Source organism: Sphaerodactylus townsendi, linkage group LG02 (assembly GCF_021028975.2).
Source record: "Sphaerodactylus townsendi isolate TG3544 linkage group LG02, MPM_Stown_v2.3, whole genome shotgun sequence".
In the NCBI taxonomy this organism is placed as follows: Eukaryota; Metazoa; Chordata; class Lepidosauria; order Squamata; family Sphaerodactylidae; genus Sphaerodactylus; species Sphaerodactylus townsendi.
Window position 1 is genome coordinate 33,097,913 of NC_059426.1, and position 23,897 is coordinate 33,121,809.

At 43.1% G+C, this 23,897-nt stretch overlaps 1 protein-coding gene across 3 annotated transcripts in view; it reads left to right on the forward strand.

Moving 5' to 3' along the window:
• The window catches only part of LOC125426820 (sodium channel protein type 1 subunit alpha-like), a 152,462-nt gene that overhangs the window by 90,294 nt on the left and 38,271 nt on the right, over positions 1-23,897 (forward strand). Inside the window, exons 9-17 of one of the 3 annotated variants that reach the window (XM_048485595.1) lie at positions 4,057-4,120; positions 6,623-6,764; positions 6,862-7,068; positions 8,296-8,595; positions 11,459-11,621; positions 11,654-11,838; positions 13,482-13,614; positions 16,891-17,129; positions 20,474-20,647. In XM_048485595.1, coding sequence (XP_048341552.1) covers positions 4,057-4,120; positions 6,623-6,764; positions 6,862-7,068; positions 8,296-8,595; positions 11,459-11,621; positions 11,654-11,838; positions 13,482-13,614; positions 16,891-17,129; positions 20,474-20,647 — 1,607 coding nt within the window. Of the gene's footprint in view, positions 1-4,056; positions 4,121-6,622; positions 6,765-6,861; positions 7,069-8,295; positions 8,596-11,458; positions 11,839-13,481; positions 13,615-16,890; positions 17,130-20,473; positions 20,648-23,897 lie in introns of those variants that run through there. The other 2 variants (XM_048485593.1, XM_048485592.1) reach the window with 2 other exon arrangements.

Sequence of the window (23,897 nt, forward strand, 5' to 3'; positions counted from 1 at the left end):
TGTCAGTACCACTGAAGGAAAGGTCATCATCATGTCTCAGAAAACCATAGGGATGCACTGGTATTTGGGAAAAACTCTGTGGTAGAAACTGTTTTTCCATAGAGTTTTGCCCAAATACCAGAGTGTCTCCATGGCTGTCACATTGTGATGACATCACTTCCTCCATTTGCAGCTAGTAGGACCAGATGAAGGCAGAAGGGGGAGGTATAAATGTTGTAAATAAATACAAATAAAACAAATAATCATGAAATCTGAGGAGGAGAATATCAGTTGAGAAGAACTGAAAAATCGATCCTATGCTGGGAATTGGGTGAATTTTTTTAATTCAATGTAACTTAGCAAATGATACCTTGGCAAATGATACCTAAGTATAGTCGTGGATCAGTTTGACTCACCATTGTTTTCAAACAAGAGATTTGTACCATGTGTACATACCCTCCCCATACTTCCTATTTCTGTCTTCATTCACAAGACAGCTGACCAAGTTAAGAAACAAGATGTAAATGCTTTGGTGCTCTTGTCCAGAATATAGCTCAGCACAATTGTAGCTTTTTCTGAATGTTTACAGCTTCAGATGAAACAAAAGGACAGAATGATACAGCCAATGCATCATAAATAAATACAGCACACTAATTAAAATGAATCATCCAGCCTCTAAGAAAAAAACCCCTCTGATTACAGTTGCATCTGGCATACCAGAGCTTATGACGGGTATTTTTCAGGACAATATCTTTCTTTTAAAAAGAATTGGCAGTTTTGAGGTGACTTCATTCTTGATTATGCCCACTTTAGAAAAGGGGGAAAAACAGTTGCTCATTTAGCTATTAATTTTGTGTTCTGAAATAGGAAAGAAATACAAGTTATGAATAAAGTGTGGAAAAATAAGTGAGAGATGAATGATAAATCATGACCTGAACTTGATGTCTGCTAGAGAGGGTTAGTTGTAAAGTCCTTTAACATTTAGTTTTAGAAGACTATAATGGAAACACTTATTTGTCTCTTTGATAACTTTAGCCTGAGAACAGGTTTCTCCCAGACCTGATTGTTGCTGTCATTGAGTAGATTGTAGGGGTGAGCCCGCGAACCCGGCAGAACCGTAGAAGGAGCGCTAGGCATGCCGGTGCCGGCTACGGCCTTCCGGGCGCACACGCTCCCCCAACCCCCGCTCCCCCATGAATGTTTTTGGGGGTCATGAACTGCCTGACTCGTGGTCACCAGGTGTCCCACACAAAGGGACACAAAGGCTCCTGCCCTCAGGTGAAGATTAGGCCCAGACATGGATGCTTCCTCCCGCACGTAGCAGCCCGATGAGGTCATGCATCACATGATGATCTCCCGACCTCCCGACCTCCCGTTCTCCCGCCTGCCCGACCCCTTTTACACGCCCCCATTGAAACCCTAATAAAAGGTGTGAGGGGCGAGCGCACGGCAGAGTTGCCAGGATCACGGGATCCCGCGCTTCCTGCTTGCTGGCTCTCTCCACCAGACGAAATCTCCGCGTGTCGTCTCTTCCCTGGGACCTCGTGGGTACGACTACAGTAGATGAGTCAACTTAGTTCCCATCCCATCTTCTTCCTCAGGCACACATTGTTTTATAAGGTTATTATTCTGTTTTATAAGGTTATTATTCCTGTTTAAATTCTTCAACTTATCAGTTGGGTCAGCTAACTTGAAAATAAATTTGAAAGCCAAACAGTGACTAAATTGTATTGTCGAAGGCTTTCACGGCCGGAATCACTGGGGTGCTGTGTGGTTTCCGGGCTGTATGGCCGTGTTCTAGCAGCATTCTCTCCTGACGTTTCGCCTGCATCTGTGGCTGGCATCTTCAGAGGATCTTCAGAGGAGAGAATGCTGCTAGAACACGGCCATACAGCCCGGAAACCACACAGCACCCAAGTGATTCCGGCCGTGAAAGCCTTCGACAAGATATTGTAACAAGCTGCAGTTGCCTTTTTCTATGCAGCTATTAAAAGTTCAGGAATCCTCTTATGCATCTGGTCTCTAGATAGACTCAGTCCCGGCATAGGCATCTGCTTTGCGTTTGTACACTGCTTCACATGGAGTCGTTCTTTGGTGATTTTTTTGCCATAGGGTTATTCTTGCACACAGAATTTTTTTGTGCCCACTCTTTTCCTGGGTGTAGGACAGTGGTGGCGAACCTATGGCACTCCAGATGTTCATGGACTACAATTCCCATCAGCCCCTGCCAGCATGGCCAATTGGCCATGCTGACTTAGTCCAGGCCTACTGAGGGATGAGGTCTGACTAGTTCAGGGGTAGGGAACCTGCGGCTCTCCAGATGTTCAGGAACTACAATTCCCATCAGCCTCTGTCAGCATGGCCAATTGGCCATGCTGGTAGAGGCTGATGGGAATTGTAGTTCCTGAACATCTGGAGAGCCGCAGGTTCCCTATCCCTGGACTAGTTCCTGGAGATTTTGTAGTAGAGTGAGATGGGAAGGGAGAGGCTTCAGCTGGATATAATGCCATATAGTCCACTCTCTAGAGCAGTCATTGTCTCTTGGGAGACAGATATCTATTGTCAGGAGTTCAATTGTAATTCTAGGAGATCTTCAGGTCCCACTTGGAGGCTGGCAACCCTGGGCCTGGCAGCAACTTATGGGTGACTTGATACCATCCAACTTCCATGACTCAAGTAGATCAGACTTCTTGCTGTTAACAGCCGCCGCCCTATGAAAGCCAGTGTGGTGCAGCAGTTAGAACTCCAGAGTAGAGTCTGGGAGATCCAGGTTCGAATTCCCATTTCTCTGTAGCAGCTCACTCAGTGATTTTGGCCAGTCACATACTTCCAGCCTAACCTCCCTCACAGAGTTATATCAATAAAAAGGAGAGGAGAATAACATGAACTGCTTTGGTCCGTACTGTGGAGAAAGTCATGGTATAAATGAAGTAAATAAATAATATACCTGAAGATGGGAGGCAGATAAAAGTTATGTTGGTAAGTGGCTGAGAGGGACAGAATGAAGCAGGGAAAGGGTAGAGGATATGAGGGTTGCCAGGGGGAGGGAAAGAGGAAATAGCATGGGGAGGGGAATACAGTAGAAAGTCAGGTATCACCCCGCAAGTCCTTGAGGGTTCCTGAGCATGCAAGTGGGCCAGACCCAGTGGCTAGGACTACACAACTGGGCCAGTTTTCCTAGGTTGAGGCTGCTGGGGGCTGGAACTGAAAGTAGGCTGACTGTTGCGTGAGAAAAAGGTAGGATTTCCAGCTCCAGGTTAGGAAACACCTGGAGTTTGGGGGTAGAGCCTGGGAGGGATGAGGAAGGAAGGGACTTCTGAGGAGTTTAATGCCACAGCTTCTATCCTCCAAAGCAGCCATGCTCTCTGGGATTGTCAACTTCCAGATGCAGGCTGAGACCACCTGGAATTACAACTGCTGTCCCCATGACAGAGATTAGTTCCTTTGGAGGAAATGTCTTCTTTGAATGGTAGACTGTATTATGTGATACCCTTCTGAGGTGGCTTTCCACTCAGTATAAGTGCTGATTGCTCCAGTAAGACAATATAATTTCAAGTTCTTTTTCTCCTCCCTACATATTGCCGTATCGACATATTTCTGATTTGCAGCGCAATTCCATGCCATTATTCCAGTGTAAGACCATTGCTTTCAATAGATTGGGATAGCATTGTGTAGGATGGCACTGCTGTAAAACAATTAGCCTAGATTAGAGAAGATCAAACCCAAACTTTTAATTCAGTTGAAGACATATTGTATGAGTCAAATTATAAAGCATGCAGTTCACTAGCCAAGTAAGACTGCTAATCTAAGGAATGCTTATAAAAACTAATCAGTTATTTTGTTCAGATTTCCAAATGCATGAGGCTTGTGTTCCCTTTCTTCAATTGAAGCAGAGCTAATAAAATGATCATATTACGTATTACATACATTTTGATTGTATGAAACAATGTGTGCTTTGTGCTTTGGAATTGTTGATGAGTGGGTGGTTGGAATGGTCTTGGTCCACTACAATCATCATTATTCAATATTTCTAATTATTTTCTTCTAATGCTTTTAAAATGATTTTTTTTCACACAGATAATTTTTACTTTTTGGAAGGACAAAATGATGCTTTGCTTTGTGGAAATAGTTCAGATGCAGGGTAAGAACACTGTTGAAGCTTTCTCTAAAAACAACCCAAAAAAAGCTTTCATATTTTTGTAAGTTTATTCTTCAGGGTCAGCATAACCAACAGTGCAATGTAAAACGGGGGCCTGAAATGGCTGTGTGGGTGGCAGGACTCTAGTGCTTGTGCGATTGTCACTTGTGCCTGTGTAAGAGACATTTACAATGGTGCCGGGGCGCATACGCCAGTGCCGATGAGCAGCAGGGAATTTAATGCAGGGGCGGCATCAAAGCCATCATAGCAGTATATCTGCAAGGGCTTGCACTAGCCTCAGAGAGGGCATTCCTAGGGGTGGGGGCAATGTTAGTTGTTTCCCTGAGCCCTTTCAGACTGGGAATGCCCATGTCTTCCAGCACAAAGTTATGCCAGAAAAACCATGGTGCATCCAAACAGAAATGCATTATCAGACTGCGAAAAAGGACACCCCACCTCCAATGCCACGGTTGGCTTTGGAAGCCAATGCCAATGGGCAGTGGCAGAAGCCAGCCCAGCTCCCAAGCAGTGGCCTATAGCAGGGCCCCTCACCCATTATAAACACCTTTCTGGACATACATACTCCTAGCAGGTAAGACGCGTGGCCTGGAATGCTCTGTGGTAGCTACCAGATGTGTGGACTTAGCATGAACAAGGGGCACCCTTGGTAGTGGGGCAGTTACTCAGGGCTAGCACTTTCCCCTGTCTGTTTGAATCTTTGCACGCTGGACTCGCTACTAGCACTATGGGCTGTCCCTTTGCACTGTTGGGCTGTCCCAGAGCATCATAACCCTCCTGGGTTAACAAAGTTGACACTCCTTATGTGGCCAAGCCGTCCCTCTGAATTTACTTTGTAGGTTGTACAGCTGGGCAGCCAGGAACCAGTGGCCAGAAAGCTAACAGACATGGCGAGTTCCTTTGCACCCCCACCTAGCTTTGCCTGGGGTGACCTGGTAGTCAGCCACATGGGTGCAGGGGTGAATTGTTGCCTACCCCATGCATCATCAAGACTGAGGCGGGCCAAGTAGCATTGGGGGAAAAGCTGTCAGGGCCAGGTTGACTGGGAGGAAAGGGTCACCATCAGATCAGATGTGCAATTCCCAAGACAATCCCAGGTAGCTGGTGATTTTGCAAAGTTTGTGATTCATGCATCAGGCTGATTCTATTTTGTGGTGGGAGGTTTACTGGGTTTCAGAAAGCAAAAGTTTTACTTCCCTCTCTCCCCACACCCCTCCCCCTTCCCCCGCCAGGCCCCAGTGTGATAATAGTGTAATTATTTCAGGGAGATTATTAGCATTAAACCTAAGACCTAGTTTTGGGGAAGCAGTGTAGGTAACCCTGTTAAGCACTGTTAAACCCCACTGATTTTCATGGGAAGAAATAAAGTGCGATTCTTTACCTGGGATTAAGCTTAGTTGCTGGCAATGGAGCTTGCTTCTGAGTAAACCCTCCCAGGGTCGTGATTCACCCGTTCTAAGCATTGCACAGTTTCAAAGCAAAGCCACCAACAACCACCAAGCTTACTCTTGAGTAACGCACACCTCTGAGCCAACCATTTTTTCTAAACTAAAACCTCAATATTCAGGTTAAATTGCCATGTTGGCACTTTGTGATAAATAAATGGGTTTTGGATTGCAGTTTGGGCACTCGGTCTTGAAATGGTTTGCCATCACTGACCTACACCAATGGGGCAAGCAGGAGACTGTCAGTGGCACAGGTGGGGGGGAGGGAGGCTGCCTATCAGTGCCTGGCAGAGTATTTCCAGGGAGCACACTCCCCATGTTGACACAGCTTCTTTCTTGGCCTGCTGATTGCCATGTGATAGGGCAGGTTCCTCCCTGGGGAGGGGGCATTAACCACCATGCGGCCCCCTCCCTTTTGGTTTTGGAGTGTTCTTCATTCTTTCCTCATTCCTTACTGAGGTTAGGGGTCAGATAGCAGCTGGGAGCTCATCTGCCTACTCTTGCGTGGTGGAGTGTCTAGGAGCAGTGGACTCTAAACTGGAGAACTGGGTTTGATCCCCACTCCTCCACATGAATGGTGGACTCTTGTCTGGTGAAGTGGATTGGTTTTCCCTCTCCTACACATGAAGCCTGGTGGGTGACCTTGGGCTAGTCACAGTTCTTCAGAACTCTCTCAGCCCCAGGGATGGCGACTGGAATAAGGGATTGAGCAAGGCTGTACAAAAAAGGCTGGATCCAACTCATCAAATGTTCCTTAAGTTTTTGGCAACAGAGATTATTATTTGTGCTGACTAGCATCTTATGGGGTCAGATAGTTCAGAGCAATTTGAGGTAGTGGTGCCACTACTTGAGGAACTTGAGTACTTAAGGAAAGGTACAAACAGACCTGAGGCAAGGGTGTGAATTGGTTGATAAGGTCACTGCTTATTGTTAGACATGGTAACTGAGGGGGGCACTGAGGTAAAACAGAGCAAGTGGAAAAAAAGATAGCTGAACACAATGACTGTTTTGCAACCTAATCTCTTTCTTTGTCTCTTTTTAGTCAATGTCCAGAAGGTTATATATGTATAAAAGCTGGTAGAAACCCCAACTATGGCTACACAAGCTTTGACAGTTTTAGCTGGGCGTTCTTATCTCTCTTTCGGTTGATGACGCAGGACTTCTGGGAAAATCTTTATCAGCTGGTAAGAGAGAAATAACTGAGGTGATGATATCTTAAATATTCTAGGCTCAAAAAAAAAATTGCCCGAGTAACCTGAGAACAACTGTCGTACTTTCTAGACCTTGCGAGCGGCTGGCAAAACCTACATGATCTTTTTTGTTCTGGTGATTTTCCTGGGCTCTTTCTATCTGATCAACTTGATCCTGGCTGTTGTCGCCATGGCCTATGATGAACAAAATCAAGCCACACTGGAAGAAGCGGAGCAGAAAGAGGCCGAGTTTCAGCAGATGCTGGAGCAGCTGAAAAAACAACAGGAAGCAGCTCAGGTATGTTTCAGTAATTTTTGTGTAGCGTTAAAGTTAAGGTAAGTATTGAATGTACAAATCAAAGGTTGTCTCATATCAGCTAGCTTCCCATGAGTTTTGATCATCCCAGAAAGATGTGAATAACTGTGTAGTGTGGTGTTATGGTTGCAAGGTCAGACTAGGTTCTGAGACACTCAAGTTCAAATCCCCACGATGCGTTGGAAGCCCACTGGGTGATCTTGGGCCAGTCACACACACTCTGTGTAATATACCTCACAGAATGTTGTGATGGTAAAAAATGTATGGAGAGGAGATTAATAGGACCTGCTTTCAGTCCTTTTGGAAGAAATGCAAGGTATAAATAAAGTAAAGCAGCAGTAGGCATAGTGGTTAAGAGCAGGTGAACTCTCATCTGGAGAACCAGGTTTGATTCCCCATTCTGCCACTTGAGCTGTGGAGGCTTATCTGGAGAACTAGATTAGCCTGTGCACTCCAACACATGCCAGCTGGGTGACCTTGGGCGAGTCACAGCTCTTTGGAGCTCCCCTAGCCCCACCCATCTCACAGGGTGTTTGTTGGTGGGGGGGGGGGGAAGGAGATTGTAAGCCCCTTTGAGTTTCCTTACAGAAGAGAAAGGGAGGATATAAATCCAAACTCTTCTTCAAACTTTTCTAAATAAGTCAACAAACTATGAGAAATATATTTCATTGGATTCAGCAGTGGATGTCTGCTACTTAGTGAGTTTTGCCAATTCCCTCTTCTCCAACGGCCTCCCCATGCTGCTTTTTGGGGAGGGGTATCCCTTGTCCCCCAGAAGTGGTATTTGAGGGAGCATTTTAGGCTGCAGTGAAACAGGGGAGGCAAGAAGGCCCTACTTTGTCAATGGAAATCCCCACCAGACCCAACCTATTTGTCCATTTTGGGACAGACATTTAAAAACGTTATTGCTCTGAGATGTTCCTGTACATAAAAACTATGGAACCCTTAATGAATCCTTATTGTCCAAGTCAAAAGCCTACAAGAGTGATAAAAGATTTAGAAACAGAGGATCTAATTCCTCTTCCCCACCTTAAATCTAGATCGTTTTAGGATTTGATTTCTAGCTTAACTTGTTGTAAGTTACAGAAAACAATTGAAAAATATTTATTGCATTTTCCCAGGAGTTTTCTTATGGACTTCCTTGTATTTCAGTTGAGACTGTTGATTCTGTAAGTTTTGTACAGTAAAATTATCCCTCGTCTCTGGCAGGCAGCGGCAATTGCAGCAGCAACAGCATCAGCTGAGTCAAGAGATCCCAGTGCAGGGGGTGGAGTAGAAGGCCTTTCTGAAAGTTCCTCTGAAGCATCCAAGTTGAGCTCAAAGAGTGCTAAAGAGAGGAGAAATAGAAGGAAGAAGAGAAAACAGAAAGAACAATCTGGAGGAGAAGAAAAGGATGAAGATGAATTTCATGGTTCTGAATCAGAAGACAGCATTAGGAGAAAAGGTTGCCGATTCTCCATTGAAGGCAATAGGCTAACACTTGAGCGGAAACACTCTTCTCCCCACCAGGTACACCACTACGTACATTTGCAGCGGAAACATGACTTGTGAATTGCAAAGCTGTGGTCATGTTATAGGTGCTGGGCTGTGACTTGATTAGACAGGAGCTGATCCCTTAAATGACGATGGTTTCTCATGACTTTTACTTAGTGCTTCAAGAATGAATCTGCTGCATCCAAATTTGGGGGGGAATTCTAGAGAATTCATTTTTGTTATGAGAATCACAGATTTCCAGAGAGAGAGTTGAAAAAGAGCGGTTGCGGCTCGACTGAGGTCTTCCATTGCAGACGGGCAAGCCTCGGCTGGAGTTGTGTTTTGCCTAGGCAAGGGTGGCCATGCAGCCTCAGAGACCACGGCCTAGCATGCGCAGAGGCAGGAGCTTAGAGAACATGAGGAGAGCCAAAAGGCTGGGCGCCTGCATATAAGGAAGGTAGATCCACGAAGGCGAGGAGTTCAAAAGGGGGTTGCAATTATTTCTTGGGCCAACAGGGTCCCGGCTCGGTCCGCAACTGGTTTTTTAGAGGAACTGCTAATATACTGCCAGTAAGGCATAATTATTAGTGTTAGACTAGGGCCAGTGGTGGCGAACCTTTGGCACTCCAGATGTTATGGACAACAATTCCCATCAGCCCCTGCCAGCATGGCCAATTGGGAATTGTAGTCCATAGCATCTGGAGTGCCAAAGGTTCGCCACCACGGGACTAGGCTAAGGTTAAGTTCCCACTTTGGAATGGAAGATCACTGAGTGATCTTTGGCCAGTTACACACACTCAGACTAATCTTCCTCACAGGGCTAAGGTGAAAATAACATAGAGAAAGGGAGAATATTTTATAAGGCACTTTGAACCCCCATTTTGGAGAAAAGGCAAGGTATAATTTCTAACAAAATAAGTACATACTTCTTTGTGCTCTTTCTAGCCCAGTTCTGAGGTTTACTGTGTGTAAAATAATGTCCGCTCTTACAGTATGTTATAAAGCGTAATACTAAGAATCACCAACTGACTGTGTTCAGGCATAATCACAAACCATGGCTTGCTGCTATGTGAACAATTTTGACGGATACTTAAGTCCAAGTTCCGTGACTTCCCCTCACAGGCTGCTAGCAAAATAACCATTTTCCTTCATAGATAGCATAGATAGATTGCCAGGCTATCATTTATGCTTTCTCTGCAAACAGTGGCTTAACCCTGGCTGAGAATCCTTATTTCTGGGGAAAGAACAAACCATAGTTTGGCTGCAGTATGAAAAGTTTTCTGTGAAAACCAAAATAGCTTGTTTAGCTGTCTGTGTGCAAGATACAAAAAAGGAGAAGAGAAGCCATCCCCAGACCAAAGGATCCTGTAGGATAGGGTGAAACAGCCTTTTGCGCCTCATTGCAAAAACAAAAAACCTACCACGTCTACCTGTGGAGATGTTGGTGGGTTGGCAAACAAAACAGGAGGAAGTACCAGTTGCTAGCAACACACAGTGGAATCAAGTCAAGTTCTAGCTCTACTAGCAACTCCTTAAATCCTCCCCTATGATCCAGTTGGCTGCTGTGTATATACAGAAATTGACGACAGGCGTAAGTGACAGACATAAGTGATGCCCCATGCCTCCTTCCACCCCTCCCAGCAACATTGCCATCCCTTCAAGGGCTTGCCTTGATTGCCTGAACAGAGGTCTGAGACCCTACATGCTGACAAAAATAGTCTTCCATGCCACTGTTTAGTGTATGTGTTAGGGCTGCCTGCCTACCCTTTCTGTCAGGTTTGTTCACATAAAGGCAAACCATGGCTTGCTATTAAGTTGGAATCACACCACTACTTTGGAGGTAAATGAAGTTGCACAGCTATTAAGAATCAATATGAACAAAAAGAATTGAGGGGATAAGTTTTGCTCTAACTAAGCAAGTGGGCTTCCCGCCTCTGTTTTCAGGAGTCCATGTTATCACTCTTTGATAAAATAATATACAGAGCAATCCTAAGCAGTGAGTCCCAAATGGATTGAAAAGTGGAATATAAGTAAATTAATGTATGTAAATGCATACTCTTTTCAAGCTCATTGGCTTCAGGGCCCTTTTCTGAATTCCCATCTTCTTCACTTCTAAGTTCCTGTTTCTTCAAGGTAGGTTCAGTTCCACATGTGTTTTGCTCCCTCTAGTGGTCGATTTGATGTCAAACAGCTTTAAGTCCTGCATATGTCCCTGCAGATCTAAACTGCAGGTTTTATGGCAGATTTAAAGCTATTTGATATTGAAAACCATTAGTGAGAACAAAACTGAAACAAAACCCTAAGTAAACAGAAGCTTACAAGCGAGGAAAATGAGAATGCAGAAGAACATTTCATGGGTGTAACTGTGCTGAGGATTGCACTGCTAGTAAACTACTAGTGTTTCCTTGAATTTGGGTTTTGGTTGTTTTACGGTTGTTATGTAACTATATAGAACAGTGGTTCTCAACCTTCCTAATGCCGCGACCCTTTAATACAGTTCCTCATGTTGTGGTGACCCCCAACCCTAACATTTATCCATTTTACAGATGGAGAACACTGATGCAGAGAGTCTTAGGCGACCCCTATGAAAGGGTCGTTCGACCCCCAAAGGGGTCACGACCCCCAGGTTGAGAACCGCTGATATAGAAGGACCACCTTGGTGCTATCTTTCATTAGACATTATAACCATCTAGCTTGAAGGGACTGTAGTACTGTTATTCTGTGAATTGCCTCAATTAACATAACAGCTTGTGGGGGTTTTTTTAATTAAATACATCACAATAATTCTAAAAGGAAAATGGTGGGGCAGGGGAGGTCGTGCAAAGAATGTACAGTTTGCTGGCTCCAGGGGTCTCCTTTTGTTGTAACAGTTTTTTTCTCCTTTTCCATTTCCCTGCAGTCTTTGCTCAGCATGCGCGGCTCCCTGTTTTCCCCAAGGCGCAACAGCAGAACGAGCCTTTTCAGCTTCAGAGGTAGAGCAAAGGATATAGGATCAGAGAATGACTTTGCTGATGATGAACACAGCACATTTGAAGATAATGATAGCAGAAGAGATTCAGCACGTACGCTTGGGCATAATTGGTGTGCGCAACAGTAACAATGAGTCAGGCCAGTAGGTCATCCAGGATGCTGGCAGTGTTTCCAGTGAATGGGAAGATGCACAGCACTGTGGATTGCAATGGGGTGGTTTCCTTGGTTGGTGGACCATCTGTTCCTACATCGCCTGTTGGACAGCTTCTGCCAGAGGTGATAATAGATAAACCAGCTACTGATGACAATGTAAGGAAGTTTTAAATAGTTCAGGCATGGTGGCCTTTTCTTATTGCACCAGCCAGTGTGTCTACAGAATGGAATCCCTTGGGAATGATCCTTGGTTGGTCAAGCTGTGAATGCTCCTGCATCTTGTAATATCTTTTTTCTATACTAACAAAGTCAATTTCTAACATTTGCAAAAGAAAAAATTATATATACCTAGAGAATGTGCAAAAAAAATTGTATTGCTTTGTGTGTTTTTTTTATATTCCCAAAACTTGGATTTTTAATTATATCTGGCTATTAATTAATTCTGTCTGGCCAGGTCCAATGAAATTTAATCTCATTCCAATACTAAGAGTGGGAGGGGTCCCATACAGATTCTGACCCTGCTTTGGTTGTTCATAAATTTGATTACATTCTGTTTCGTGGACATCACTCTACAATGAACAAATGTGGCTAGAAGTTCTGGTTCCCCAAACACTGGTAAAATCACTCCAAATTTCACCTTTTATGTATTTTGCATTTTTTCATGCATCTTTCAACCTGATATTCCATCTGTGGCTGACAAAATAAATATGTTTAATTGAGATAATCACATCAATTCACACACATTACCAATTTCAAATACGTGTGCACGTATGTGCTGTCAAAGACACACACACTACTCTCTATACCACTATGAAAACAGAACCTTTCAATTCGCCTATTTAGAGAAGCATGACTTTTTGTTTGTTTCATTTCTCTTCTTGCATTAAACTTGAATGAAAAAAGCTTGCCATCCCATTTTAAACACAGAAGACGAGCAACAGACATGCCATCATTATTTGCTCATGGTTCAAAATGTTGGGTTGGATCCCACCAACTTTTTCGCTCAGTCTTACCTAATTCCCATCCTTATTACAGCCCCCAACCCACAGGGATTTTGTCCACGATATCAGAATAGCCTTTTTGGAGCTTTTTGGAGGGTTCTCTCTTCACCCTGTTTCACCAGCGGAAAACCAGGTTGGATCCAACCCGTTATTTATAACCTGGAATTTAGGCTACAATCTTATCTGTGGGAAAAGCTCACAAATAGATGATTTGCGGGGTTGAGGGTGGGGGGGGGGGATCACTACTGATTATTTCAATTTAGTTTAAATTCATTTCTTCTTTCATCAACTGTACTCTTCAAACAGAAGACTACAAATGTGTCATGGAGCTGAACATACATTTCTGATGAAGTACATTGTGGGGGAAATCTACGTTTGGCGAAGTTTGGCATGCTTTCCAAGACTTAGCCCTGCAGACACTTATTTGGAAATAAATCCTATTGAAAGCAGATGTACAGGTTGAAAAGTATGGGCAAGTGGATTTTTGCAAGGCTAAGGAGAATAAACAAGGCAATTTTTTTAAAAAAAATTGACACAATAGTGGAATGTTCCCTGACGGTCACCAGGGAAGTATGAAAATGAGCAAGTTACAGATATGAAGACAGCATGTTTCCTACAAATACTTTTAAAATACCAGGTTAATAATACAATAAGTAATTAAAATCTGGCATGAATAATGAAGCATAGCTCAAAAGCATGAAGCATGTATGCCTTCCAGTTTAGACATTGTTCATGTTAAGTCATTAGATCCCATTCATCTATGCAGGGTGAGCTTATATTTCGTTCTGTTTTTTGTAGGCCACGACCACGGAGACAGATATGAAAAAGAGAAGATCGAATTCTTTTCATGTTTCTATGGATTTTTTGGAAGACCCTACTCTAAGGGAAAGAGCAATGAGTATAGCTAGCATTATCACAAACACCATGGAAGGTATATAGAGAGGGGTTACTTTGAAAATATTAAATGTGTAGGCCAAAAATACTGCATAATGGAGAATCTCTATGGAATACCAGGAGTAATGCAGAAAGTTGTTGCCAGGATATTCTAAGCTTGCTTAATACCAAGGGATATGATCTACTTACAAGCCAAGCCAAAGCAGAGTTATACCCTTTTAAGACTATTAATGTTAATGGATTCTTAAGGGTGTAATTCTGTTTAGGATTGCACTGTGGATTATCTTTAAGAAGCTGCCTTACTCTGTCAAATTGGAACCCCAGGCTTTTTTAGACAGCAGGCACCTTTGAAATTTTGAGAGAACATGATGGACGCCGCTCCAAAATAGCTGCTGCCTGAGATGAAACCTAAACACAATACCACTCACTTTATTTTGTAAGAGAATTGCATGCAAACTATCCCAAACATATAAAGCTGTTTTGTTCAGACTGGTGATTTGTCTGTCAAGGTTAGCATTATCTGTATTTCTACTTCTGAGCTCTTATCTCCCCTCATGCAACAGCCCAGCTCCCAGACTCTAAGACTGGAAGCTCTTTCTCTGCTTGGCTTATGACAATAATTGGTCAGTCCTCGGGGGGGAATGGAACTGCACGCTGGCTAGGGAAAGCTTCGGTGCTTACTGGTACTCCTGATTTTCCAGTGACTGCTTCTGCTACTGTGTTTCATTTGAATGAGGGCAGCCAACAATGAGTCCTGCCTTGCAACAACCCCACTCACTTTCTGAAAAGCTTGGAAGTAGTGATTGTTACTGTGGTGCTCATGGATGCCATTTTGGAGAACCTTGCTCTACTCTGACTGGCAGTAGTTCTCCAAGGTCTCAGACAGAGAAGGGAGTTTCCCAAAGCCTAAAACTTTTCTAATTGAAGACACCAAGGGAAAAGGTGCTTCTGAACCTAACATCTTATGGAATGCATTTTGTTTTAGCTTTAGCATAGGTCTATGACCCAAATTTCAGAAAACAGTTCTGGTGATCAGTGGGGAAGAAGGTAATATCCACAAGGCTTTTAAAGTTGGCAGGGCATATCCAAATGATAGCGCCATTGTATTTGAGAAGAGCTTTGGTTCTACTTTTCACTTGAAAATCTCCAATGGCATTGTATAACACAGTATCAGATTTCCAGATTTTCTTTGCTGGAACTCAGACAAACCCAATTCCATTATATCCTGCTAGATTGTAGTTTATAATTATTCCATACGTGTTGTAGGCATAGGTTGGCTCCCATAATATGATTGACTTCATCCTGCATTTGGAACCCTCCTGCCTATCACCAGTAAGCCTTTTCCTGCATTAATGCAGGCAATCTTCCATTGGCAAAGACTTGCCTGCACAGGAAAAACCAGAGGTAATCGTATGAAGAATGCAGGGAGGAAGTTAAAGCCAATGGAAAGCATGTGTTTTTCCAGTGAGCTACTGAGCCCAAAAAACATGTAATATAGTGATCAGGCCAACTTAATGAACAGCCCAAAAAAGGTATTTATGAGTAGGGAAAGCATATTGGAAGCAAATTTTATAAAAATCAGAAAATACAAGAATTTTAACTTTCTGATTAAATTGGGAGCCAAAACAGTGGCGGAGCTGCAAGGGTAGGTGGGTGCGCCGTGCACCGGGCACACACCGGGGGAGCGCAGAAGGTCTCCTGGGAAGTATAGCTCTCATCAGGCCATTTTTACTGTGAACAGGCCTTTTGCAGCCTGAAAAAGTTCAAGAAAAAGGAAAGGAACTAAGGTGTGTGGGAAGGGGAAGGGGGAAAGGGGGTGCCATGGGGGGGGAAATATAGAAAGCGCACTGGGCGCAGTTTGGCCCAGCTACGCCTGTGAGCCAAAATTAAGTAGATGCAAAATAACAAACACTTGCCTGTTGGTCTTGGTTTTAATTAAGAGTCCCTTGAATTTTATGGACACTGTGAAACAGTAAACAGTGGAACAAGGTGTTCATTTGAAAATATGCACCATGTTTTAAAATAGATCAGTGGTTATGAGATAATTGTATAGGGTCAGAAGAGCAAAGAATAACTATCTTGGCCAGAGGTTCAGCATCTGTGGGCAAAACTCTGGTCAGATTGACTCAAATATCCTAACTTCAGCAGAAAGAACATAACTGCAGAAGTTTGTAAGTTGTCAGCGTTACAAAATGATTACCAAGTTGCCAGGCAATTCTTACTAGTTTTATATGATCTCAGTAATAGCTATTTGCTTGCTACAGTTTGTGACAGATAAAATTGCCATTATTAAAACAAAAACTGGAGAAAATAGATCACATCAAAGACTAACCAATGAAATACCTTCTAACTGCATGTAAGTCCTTTCCACATTGATAATTAAGGGAGTCATTTTCAAGAGGTATCGTGATGATGAAGTGCAATTGGATATAGTACACATGCAAGTATTTCTCCAACAGATGCATTTATGCCCTTCTCAGCATCCTGTGTCCTATAAATGTGAGACATGGGATGTCTTATCACAGCAGTGGGCTCCATCGTGCCTGATGACACCTTTCCAGGTGCCCACCAAGTGTTTTTAAAAAGTGAGTGGGACCAGGTAAGGTTTTTGTTCAGGAAGGCTTCTGATCAGCCATTGAGATCTGATTGGCTGTGTAAATTTTCAAAAACATTGCTTTGGCAGCAGCACATAAATCGTGATGGTGTGCCAGTATGTAAATGTAATCTTGGGCAGCCATTTTGTGACTGGCTCTACCTCTTGAGGCAACCAGTTTGTGTCAGTTCTTTTGTGGCTGTGCTCATTGTGCTATGTCAGAATTCCAAAAGTGCTTGCAGGCTCCTATCAGAACAATAAAAAGATTTGCCAGCACTGCAATTCAGGGTTTTGCAACACTGCCTTTTAAAGGATTTCCTGATGATTAGAGAGTGCTTCCTTCCATATGAATCCCTTCAGTACATGAGATCTTACACGACAGTTTTGCACTCTGACTTATCTTTCAGAGAGGCCCATTCAGTTCTTGCCCATCTGATAAACTTGTTGTTATACTTTTTATACTCCTGGTAATCTTTTTAAAATACTCTTGGAGGCTCAACTTTCTGATTGTTTCTTTCGTTTAGTTATTTTATTCGTAACAACAACCACCACCACCTTTATTGGGCATATTTTTTTTATTCAGAACCGGAGGAAGCAGAAACAGTTTAATCACTTTTGTTTCGTTGAGTTTTAGCCACCTTTGAGGTGGCATTTGCAAAGTTAGAAATGGTCAGCATGACCCAGTTTGGTCTTTTTTCTTTCCCCTTTTCTTTTTGGCAGAACTTGAAGAGTCACGACAGAAATGCCCACCTTGGTGGTACAAATTTGCAAACATTTTCTTGATCTGGGACTGCTCACCGTATTGGTTGAAAATAAAGCATGTTGTTAACATAGTTGTGATGGATCCATTTGTTGATCTTGGTATTACTATTTGCATTGTTTTAAATACACTGTTTATGGCGATGGAACATTACCCGATGACCCCAGAGTTTAATCACGTGCTTTCAGTTGGAAACCTGGTGAGTCAATGTATGGCTATTCAACCTTTTGTGTATTTTGAAGGTACTAGATTTTTTATTACGAAAGAAATGTGTGTTGGTGAAGTCCCAGACAGGTATATCAATAAAACGAGAGCTGACATTTGCTCCTCTTATACTGTTATGTTCATTGGCAAAAGGTACGTTTACATTGGTCATGTTCAAGGTAGGGGTGTGCATTCATTTTCAAATAAATGAAAAAGTTCCACTTCTTTTCATTATTTTTGAAGCAAAGTCCATTCACCTTTGGGTCATTGGACAGCACATTTCTGATTATTATGTCTTTATTTTACATCTGCTTAAGAAGACATTCCTAGGAATTGTACCCCATGCCTAATGGATAATTCCTGCCAAAACTGAAAGAGATCAGAGAACAGTTCACAGTTTTATGGGCAATGAAATTAATGAGCTTCATTTAAAAACATATTGAATGCTACAGCCCCTAGAAAGCTTACCATGAAATATGGGGGAATTTGAATACCCAAGAGACATGTTGTGTATACAAGAAGCATTCAGTCAGTCATCAAAGTAGTCAGGAAGCAGTCAGTTATCAAAGTAAACAATTTATCATTTGACTGTTTTGGGTTTCTAGGCTGTGTGGCTAAAGTCTGGTAGTTTTCGCTCCTAAAGTTTCACCAGCATCTATGGCTAGTGTCTACAGAGGCATGTCAAGTAAGATGTGTTTCTCTCTCTGGCTTAGTGTGGAGTGATTGTGTGGTAGGGTATGCATTTTGTCCACCTCATGTTCATGTGTCAGTAGGTAGTTCAGTTGCAATTGCAATCGCATTAGCATATGTCTGGGTGAAGTTCATTTGCTGTTGAATTTGACTGTCTCTGGTTTTGGTGTTTTTAGTAACAGTAGCCAGGTTTTGTTGATTTTCAGACTCTCTTCCTTTTTTTGTTGGAATTGTGGATTTCAATGGCTTTCCCATGTAGTCTGACCTAACAGCTGGAGTTGTCAAGAATTTATTTGACTTCAAATAAGATTCTATGTCCAGCTTGATTTACAGCACATTCAGCTATTGCTGATTTCTCAGGTTGGAGTAGTCAGCAGTGCCTTTCACGTTCTTTAATTTTTGTCAGAATACTGTGTTTCGTAGTCCCTGTGTATACTTGTCTACAGCTGCACAGTCTGCAATAGACTCCTGCGGAGGCAAGGGGTTTCTCTTGTCCTTTGCTGATAGTAACATTTGGGTCTGAAGACTTTGAAGGCAATGTTTTTCCATCAGTTGTCCCATTTAATTGGTGATTCCCTCGATGTACGGTAGGAATACTTTCCCTGTGGCGGGCTGTTTTTCCTCAGTCCTGCATTTTTCTCTCGGTTTTATAGCTTTTCTGATTTCTGTTGTGGTGTAGTCATTTTTTCCAGAACCCAGTCTAGGTGATTCAGTTCATCAATGGGCAGGTGAGGTTCACATATCAAGCTTTATTTTTTGATGCTGTGGTTTCTGTTAAGGGTTGTGAATTTAGTATTCGTCTCTCGCTGACATGCTGGCTGCATTTCCTGGTGGCTGGCATCTTCAGAGGATCTGAAGATGCCAGCCACAGATGCAGGCGAAACGTCAGGAGAGAATGCTGCTAGAACACGGCCATACAGCCCGGAAACCACACAGCACCCCAGTGATTCCGGCCATAAAAGCCTTCGACAGTTTTTTAATGGTCTACCAGAATTTTTATTACGCCCCTTTAGTATAGGACTTATCAGTTGGTTTCAGTCTCCACAGCCACACTTCACCACCACTCCCATGGAGGCTTTCTGGTGGCACGGAGAAACTCAAAAGGCAAAAAAACTTTCCTGCCACAGACAAGCCCCCATTGGGCTGAGTGGACTTATGCCACCTTTTGGTGGCATAAGTCTGAGGCCCTGGCTGCTGGAATAACATGGACAATGGAGGGGAGAAAGCCAACTAACATCAGCTCCTCCCCTGGCCCACCTCTGCTACGCCAGTAGGCAGCAGGAGCCCTGGGATGCTGGCACAGCTTCTGGCACAGTGTCTCACTGCCTAGCAGCAGGATGGCAGTCACATGCTAGCTGAGTCACCCCTTTCCTGGGTCAAGTTCCCCCAGGAGGACAAATCCCCCATGCTGCACTGCTCCCACAGGTGAATTCATGCCCTCTCTGGGATGAGGCTGTCAGTCTTCTATAAACAGTGTAGCACATTTCTGGTTATTTTTCTGGTTATTTCTGACCATGAAATTTATGGAAAACTGACCCATACAGATCGATATCTACATTAACATTGCAATCTCCAAATACACAGCACATTTCTGGTGATTATTCTTATTATTTCTGACCACACAGTCTATGGAAAACTGGAAAACCCACAGCAGTCAGTTGATTCTATCCATGAAAGCCCTGATTTATCATTAGCGGTATTTGTGGCTAGTGGAAGGGGGAACGAGGCTAGTCAGGGAGAGATCTAGATGTGTGAAACTAACATGATAAGCATTCACTCAATCCATAAACACAAATGTTATGTCCGGTATGCATTTGCATTTAAGTGCTTATAAAATTGTATCTCCTTTTCCTGCTCTCCTGAATTTGGCCACAGTGATGCCTTGGGTGAAGAATAATCCCTAGCATCACTTTTGGATGGAAAGCAGAGATGTTGTGACTTTAATTGCCCATAAAACAGAGGGACTTTCTCCTGTGTAGCTGTAATTTGGGGGGGGAGGGTGTCCAAGCTTTTATTGGCAAGAAGTACAGTCTGGAATAATGTCGTACAAACTGGATAAAAAGCAAAAACATTTCAGCCAGAAGGGTGTTTGCATTGAAACTAATAAAAGCAAAAGTAAGAAAAACAGTGGCAATAAGGATAAGAAAATAAAACAGTTCGGTATGATAACACATTGACAAATCTGGATTAAAAGAACATACAGTATTCTGAAAAGAAACTTCAAAAAATGCAAGAACTTCAAAAGTGGTATATGATGCGATGTGATGTTTAAAGAAAAAACTCCTTCCCGAAGGAATATTAGCAGATGCCACATTCTTTAATGTCGACCAGGTGGAACATGATATCTACTTGTGCATCACAATGTACTACCATATTTCAGTAAGTTTTAAGGAGCAACTTTTGGGGTAGCAGGGTATTCTACGGGTTAGAAGAAAATAGCAGATCTTTGGCTTTAAGTCCCAATGTGACACTTAAAAATATTTCAATAATAAAGAATTGAATGTACTACATGTCGATTTTGTTGCAACAGCAGTTATGGTTTATTTTGTTTTTAGAATTTCTTATGGCTATGGGTATCTTGAATAAGAAAACTTGAATAAACCTGTCAACAGGAATTTTAAACTTCACAAATATAATTTTTGCATTCAGGTGTTCACTGGAATCTTCACAGGAGAAATGTTTCTCAAACTAGTAGCCATGGACCCTTATTATTACTTCCAAGAAGGCTGGAACATTTTTGATGGTTTTATTGTAACCCTTAGTTTGGTTGAGCTCGGTCTTGCGGACGTGGAAGGACTGTCAGTTCTTCGGTCTTTCAGATTGGTAAATATATCACAGTCAGTATATTGGACTGGAATGCTAAAGTCTGGAGTTCCATGCACAGAATGGATATGTCTCATCCATTTTCTTTACTACCCCCTGTCTGAAAAAAAATGTGTTCCTGAGGATTCATGTACTTTTTGCTAAAGCATGGGATGCAGTACTGGGGTTGCATCTGTAGTGGGAAATCTGTCAAAACTGCAGGACACCCTGTTTCTCACACACATATACTTTTCATGAGTGAAAAGGCCTTAGGATCCAACCTGTATTTTACAAAAAACATACATAAATTGTTCACTTATTATGGTGCTGAACCTGAAATATACTCTATATTTTTATATTATGCTGCAAAGAAGCAGTTTTAAGGTTCAAAAATATTTCTACATAGGTAATTTTGATGAAAAACTTGAAATGTAGAGGACATGATCCAAAAAAGGTTAGCCCTGTCTGCGTACCACTGAAAGCAATGGAGTCATATTTGCAGTCCATTCCTATCCATTCTTATTCAGAAGTGTATTCCATAGGTTTCAGTTAGGTTTAGGCCAGTCTTATAGCATAACAAGGTGGTTAAAGAGGTGGCAGAGTGCTGAGACAGTAGAATGGATTGTACCATTTCAAATTCCAGGTGAGGTATTATCAATTCTCAAGCCTCAACTATGCTAATCCTCCCCTTGAAGTGGAAAACTGGCACTACATGCCAAGCGCTAGGCTATAACTGAGCGCTAATATATTATTTACAAAGGGTTTTAACCAAGAGAAGCATTAAAAATGTAATCCTCCCTTTCATTTTGCTGCAAGGATAGACCAGGCCTTACCAATTGAAGTTAAGTGTGTATAGCAGAGGTTCCAGTCCCATGGGACTGGGGAAGCAGCTGAAGACTCATAGGTCGATTCCGCACTTGCGTTATCGACCTAAATTCGAGCTGTGTTCGACCTAAGTGCTCCGCACGACCACTGGGATCGACGTGGTTTTGTACCAGCTTCACCCCATGTAACGGTCAAATTTCCAACTCCAGTTGGGAACTACTACTTTTTCAGGGAACCATGCTCGAACTCAGCTCGATTCCAGTAAAGTGCGGAATCTCTGGTGCCAGGAGTCCCCCATTCAGCCAATCACAGCTGAATGTTTTGGGCATGCGTACAGCTGGCCAATCAAAAAACGCCACCTTCGTCCCTCCATTCGTGTGGCAGTTTTTTTATAACGTGTGTGGGGATAGACGGAACATGGCCGTAGAAAAAGTAGCCAATCGGAACGGAGCGGCAAAGAGGCACAGGATGATTCCGCCCTCTGAGCTGGGATCAATCTGGTTGCAGTGGGGAACAACAATGGCTTCGACCTAGATTAGTACCCTTCTCAGGGAACTGGGTTGAACCTATTTTACTCGTGTGTGGAATCATCCATAGAATGGCATCCCACAATATCACGACATCCTTTCCAGAAATCAGATTATCATAAACCACTGAGGTTTGGGTGACGGCTACAGCAATGTGGCAATGCCATTCTGGCCCCTACATTCCCATCCCTCCCCACACACACACACTCACATACACAATTGCTTGAAAGTGGACAATGGAATGGGAGTGGGAATTTCCCTCCCTAAGAAATGGCAAGCCAAGTGCATGGGACTGAAACCTTTGCAGTGATTAAATTGTCAATGTTGTAAATTGATATAATGTATTGAGAACCTGCATTCCCAGCTGTCCAAAGAAGGCTCCCAATTTTAAAATACAGAATAAAAAAGCAGAAGAAGCTAACAGTGCTAATGGCAACTTGTTCATAACACAGAGGATATGTACACCATCAATTAAATCATGGAATCAGTAAGAAATCTCACTGTCACTCCAGCTTGAGGAAACCTAAGTTGCAGACAAAGCTAGCCTAAATTGGGATCGAAACCAAAACAAAACTTTGCCGAAAGCAGAATGAATGAAACATACAAAACAAACAAAAAGCCTTCATGTGGCATCTGTCATTACTGAGGATGCCCAGTCAATTTCTTGGGAAAAGGTGCTCCCAAGGCAAGGCCTTATCTCTGATCACTTGATGTACCTGTCTCTTTATGGGATGTAGCCCCAAAGAGAAGATCTTAATGGATGAGCAAATGCCTGTGGGCAGGGGCGGAGCGAGGGAGAACTCGGGGCATGCACGCGCCCTGCGTCACTGCCACAGCGGCACCCACCCCCACCACACTCCCCACACAGTGCGTGCCCAGGGTGCCCCCCCCCCATTGGTACTACACCACTGCCTGTGGGAGGATATGGACCTTCAGGTACTGTAGTTTCAGATCCTTCAGAACTTCACAACAGATCAGCACCATCACTGTGAACTGTGCTCGGGGACAATATGAAAGCCATTACGGATCTTTCGGTGCAGTGATAATATGGTAGCTGCTGCAGTCCTCTTTACCCATGGCTCACCCTTTTGGACCAACAGCAGTCAAAGGCAGCCCATATGATTATAGCAATCTGACTGAACTGATTTTGATGTAACTAAATCATGCCCAACTTCTAATGTATTATTTTCCTGGTTCTGGTGGATTTTCCGGGCTGTGTGGCCATGGTCTGGTGGATCTTGTTCCTAATGTTTCGCCTGCATCCGTGGCTGGCATCTTCAGAGGTGTATCACAGAGGAAAGTCTGTTACACACTGTGTCCAGAGAGAAGGAAATGTTTGGGGTATATATTGTCCATGTCCCAGAGTGGGGAACCAATCAGTAAGTGTTTGGGTGGAACTTGTTATGCAAAGATGTGGTTAATAGTATTGTATTGCAGGTGGGGCTTATCAGTCCAGGAAGTGATTCACATTTTCATGCCCTGCAGCAGCAGTGGTATTGGTGAATGCAAATCCTGTTTGGGTGGAGTCCATTGTTCATGAACTTAGCATGCCCTTGGGCATGCTTTTGATGTTTTTAAGTACTGGTAGCCAAGCTTTTGATGTTTTTAAGTACTGGTAGCCAAGCTTTGCTAATTTTCAAAGTCTCAACAGGACAAGGGACATGGACAATATATACTCCAAACATTTCCTTCTCTCTGGACACAGTATGTAATAGATTTCCTCCTGTGATACACCTCTGAAGATGCCAGCCACAGATGCAGGTGAAACGTTAGGAACAAGATCCACCAGACCACACAGCCCGGAAAACCCATCAGAACCAGTTGAATCTGGCCGTGAAAGCCTTCGATAATATATTATTTTCCTGTTTATTTATTTAAAGCGTTTATATGCCGCCTCCTCAGAGACCTGCTTGAGATGA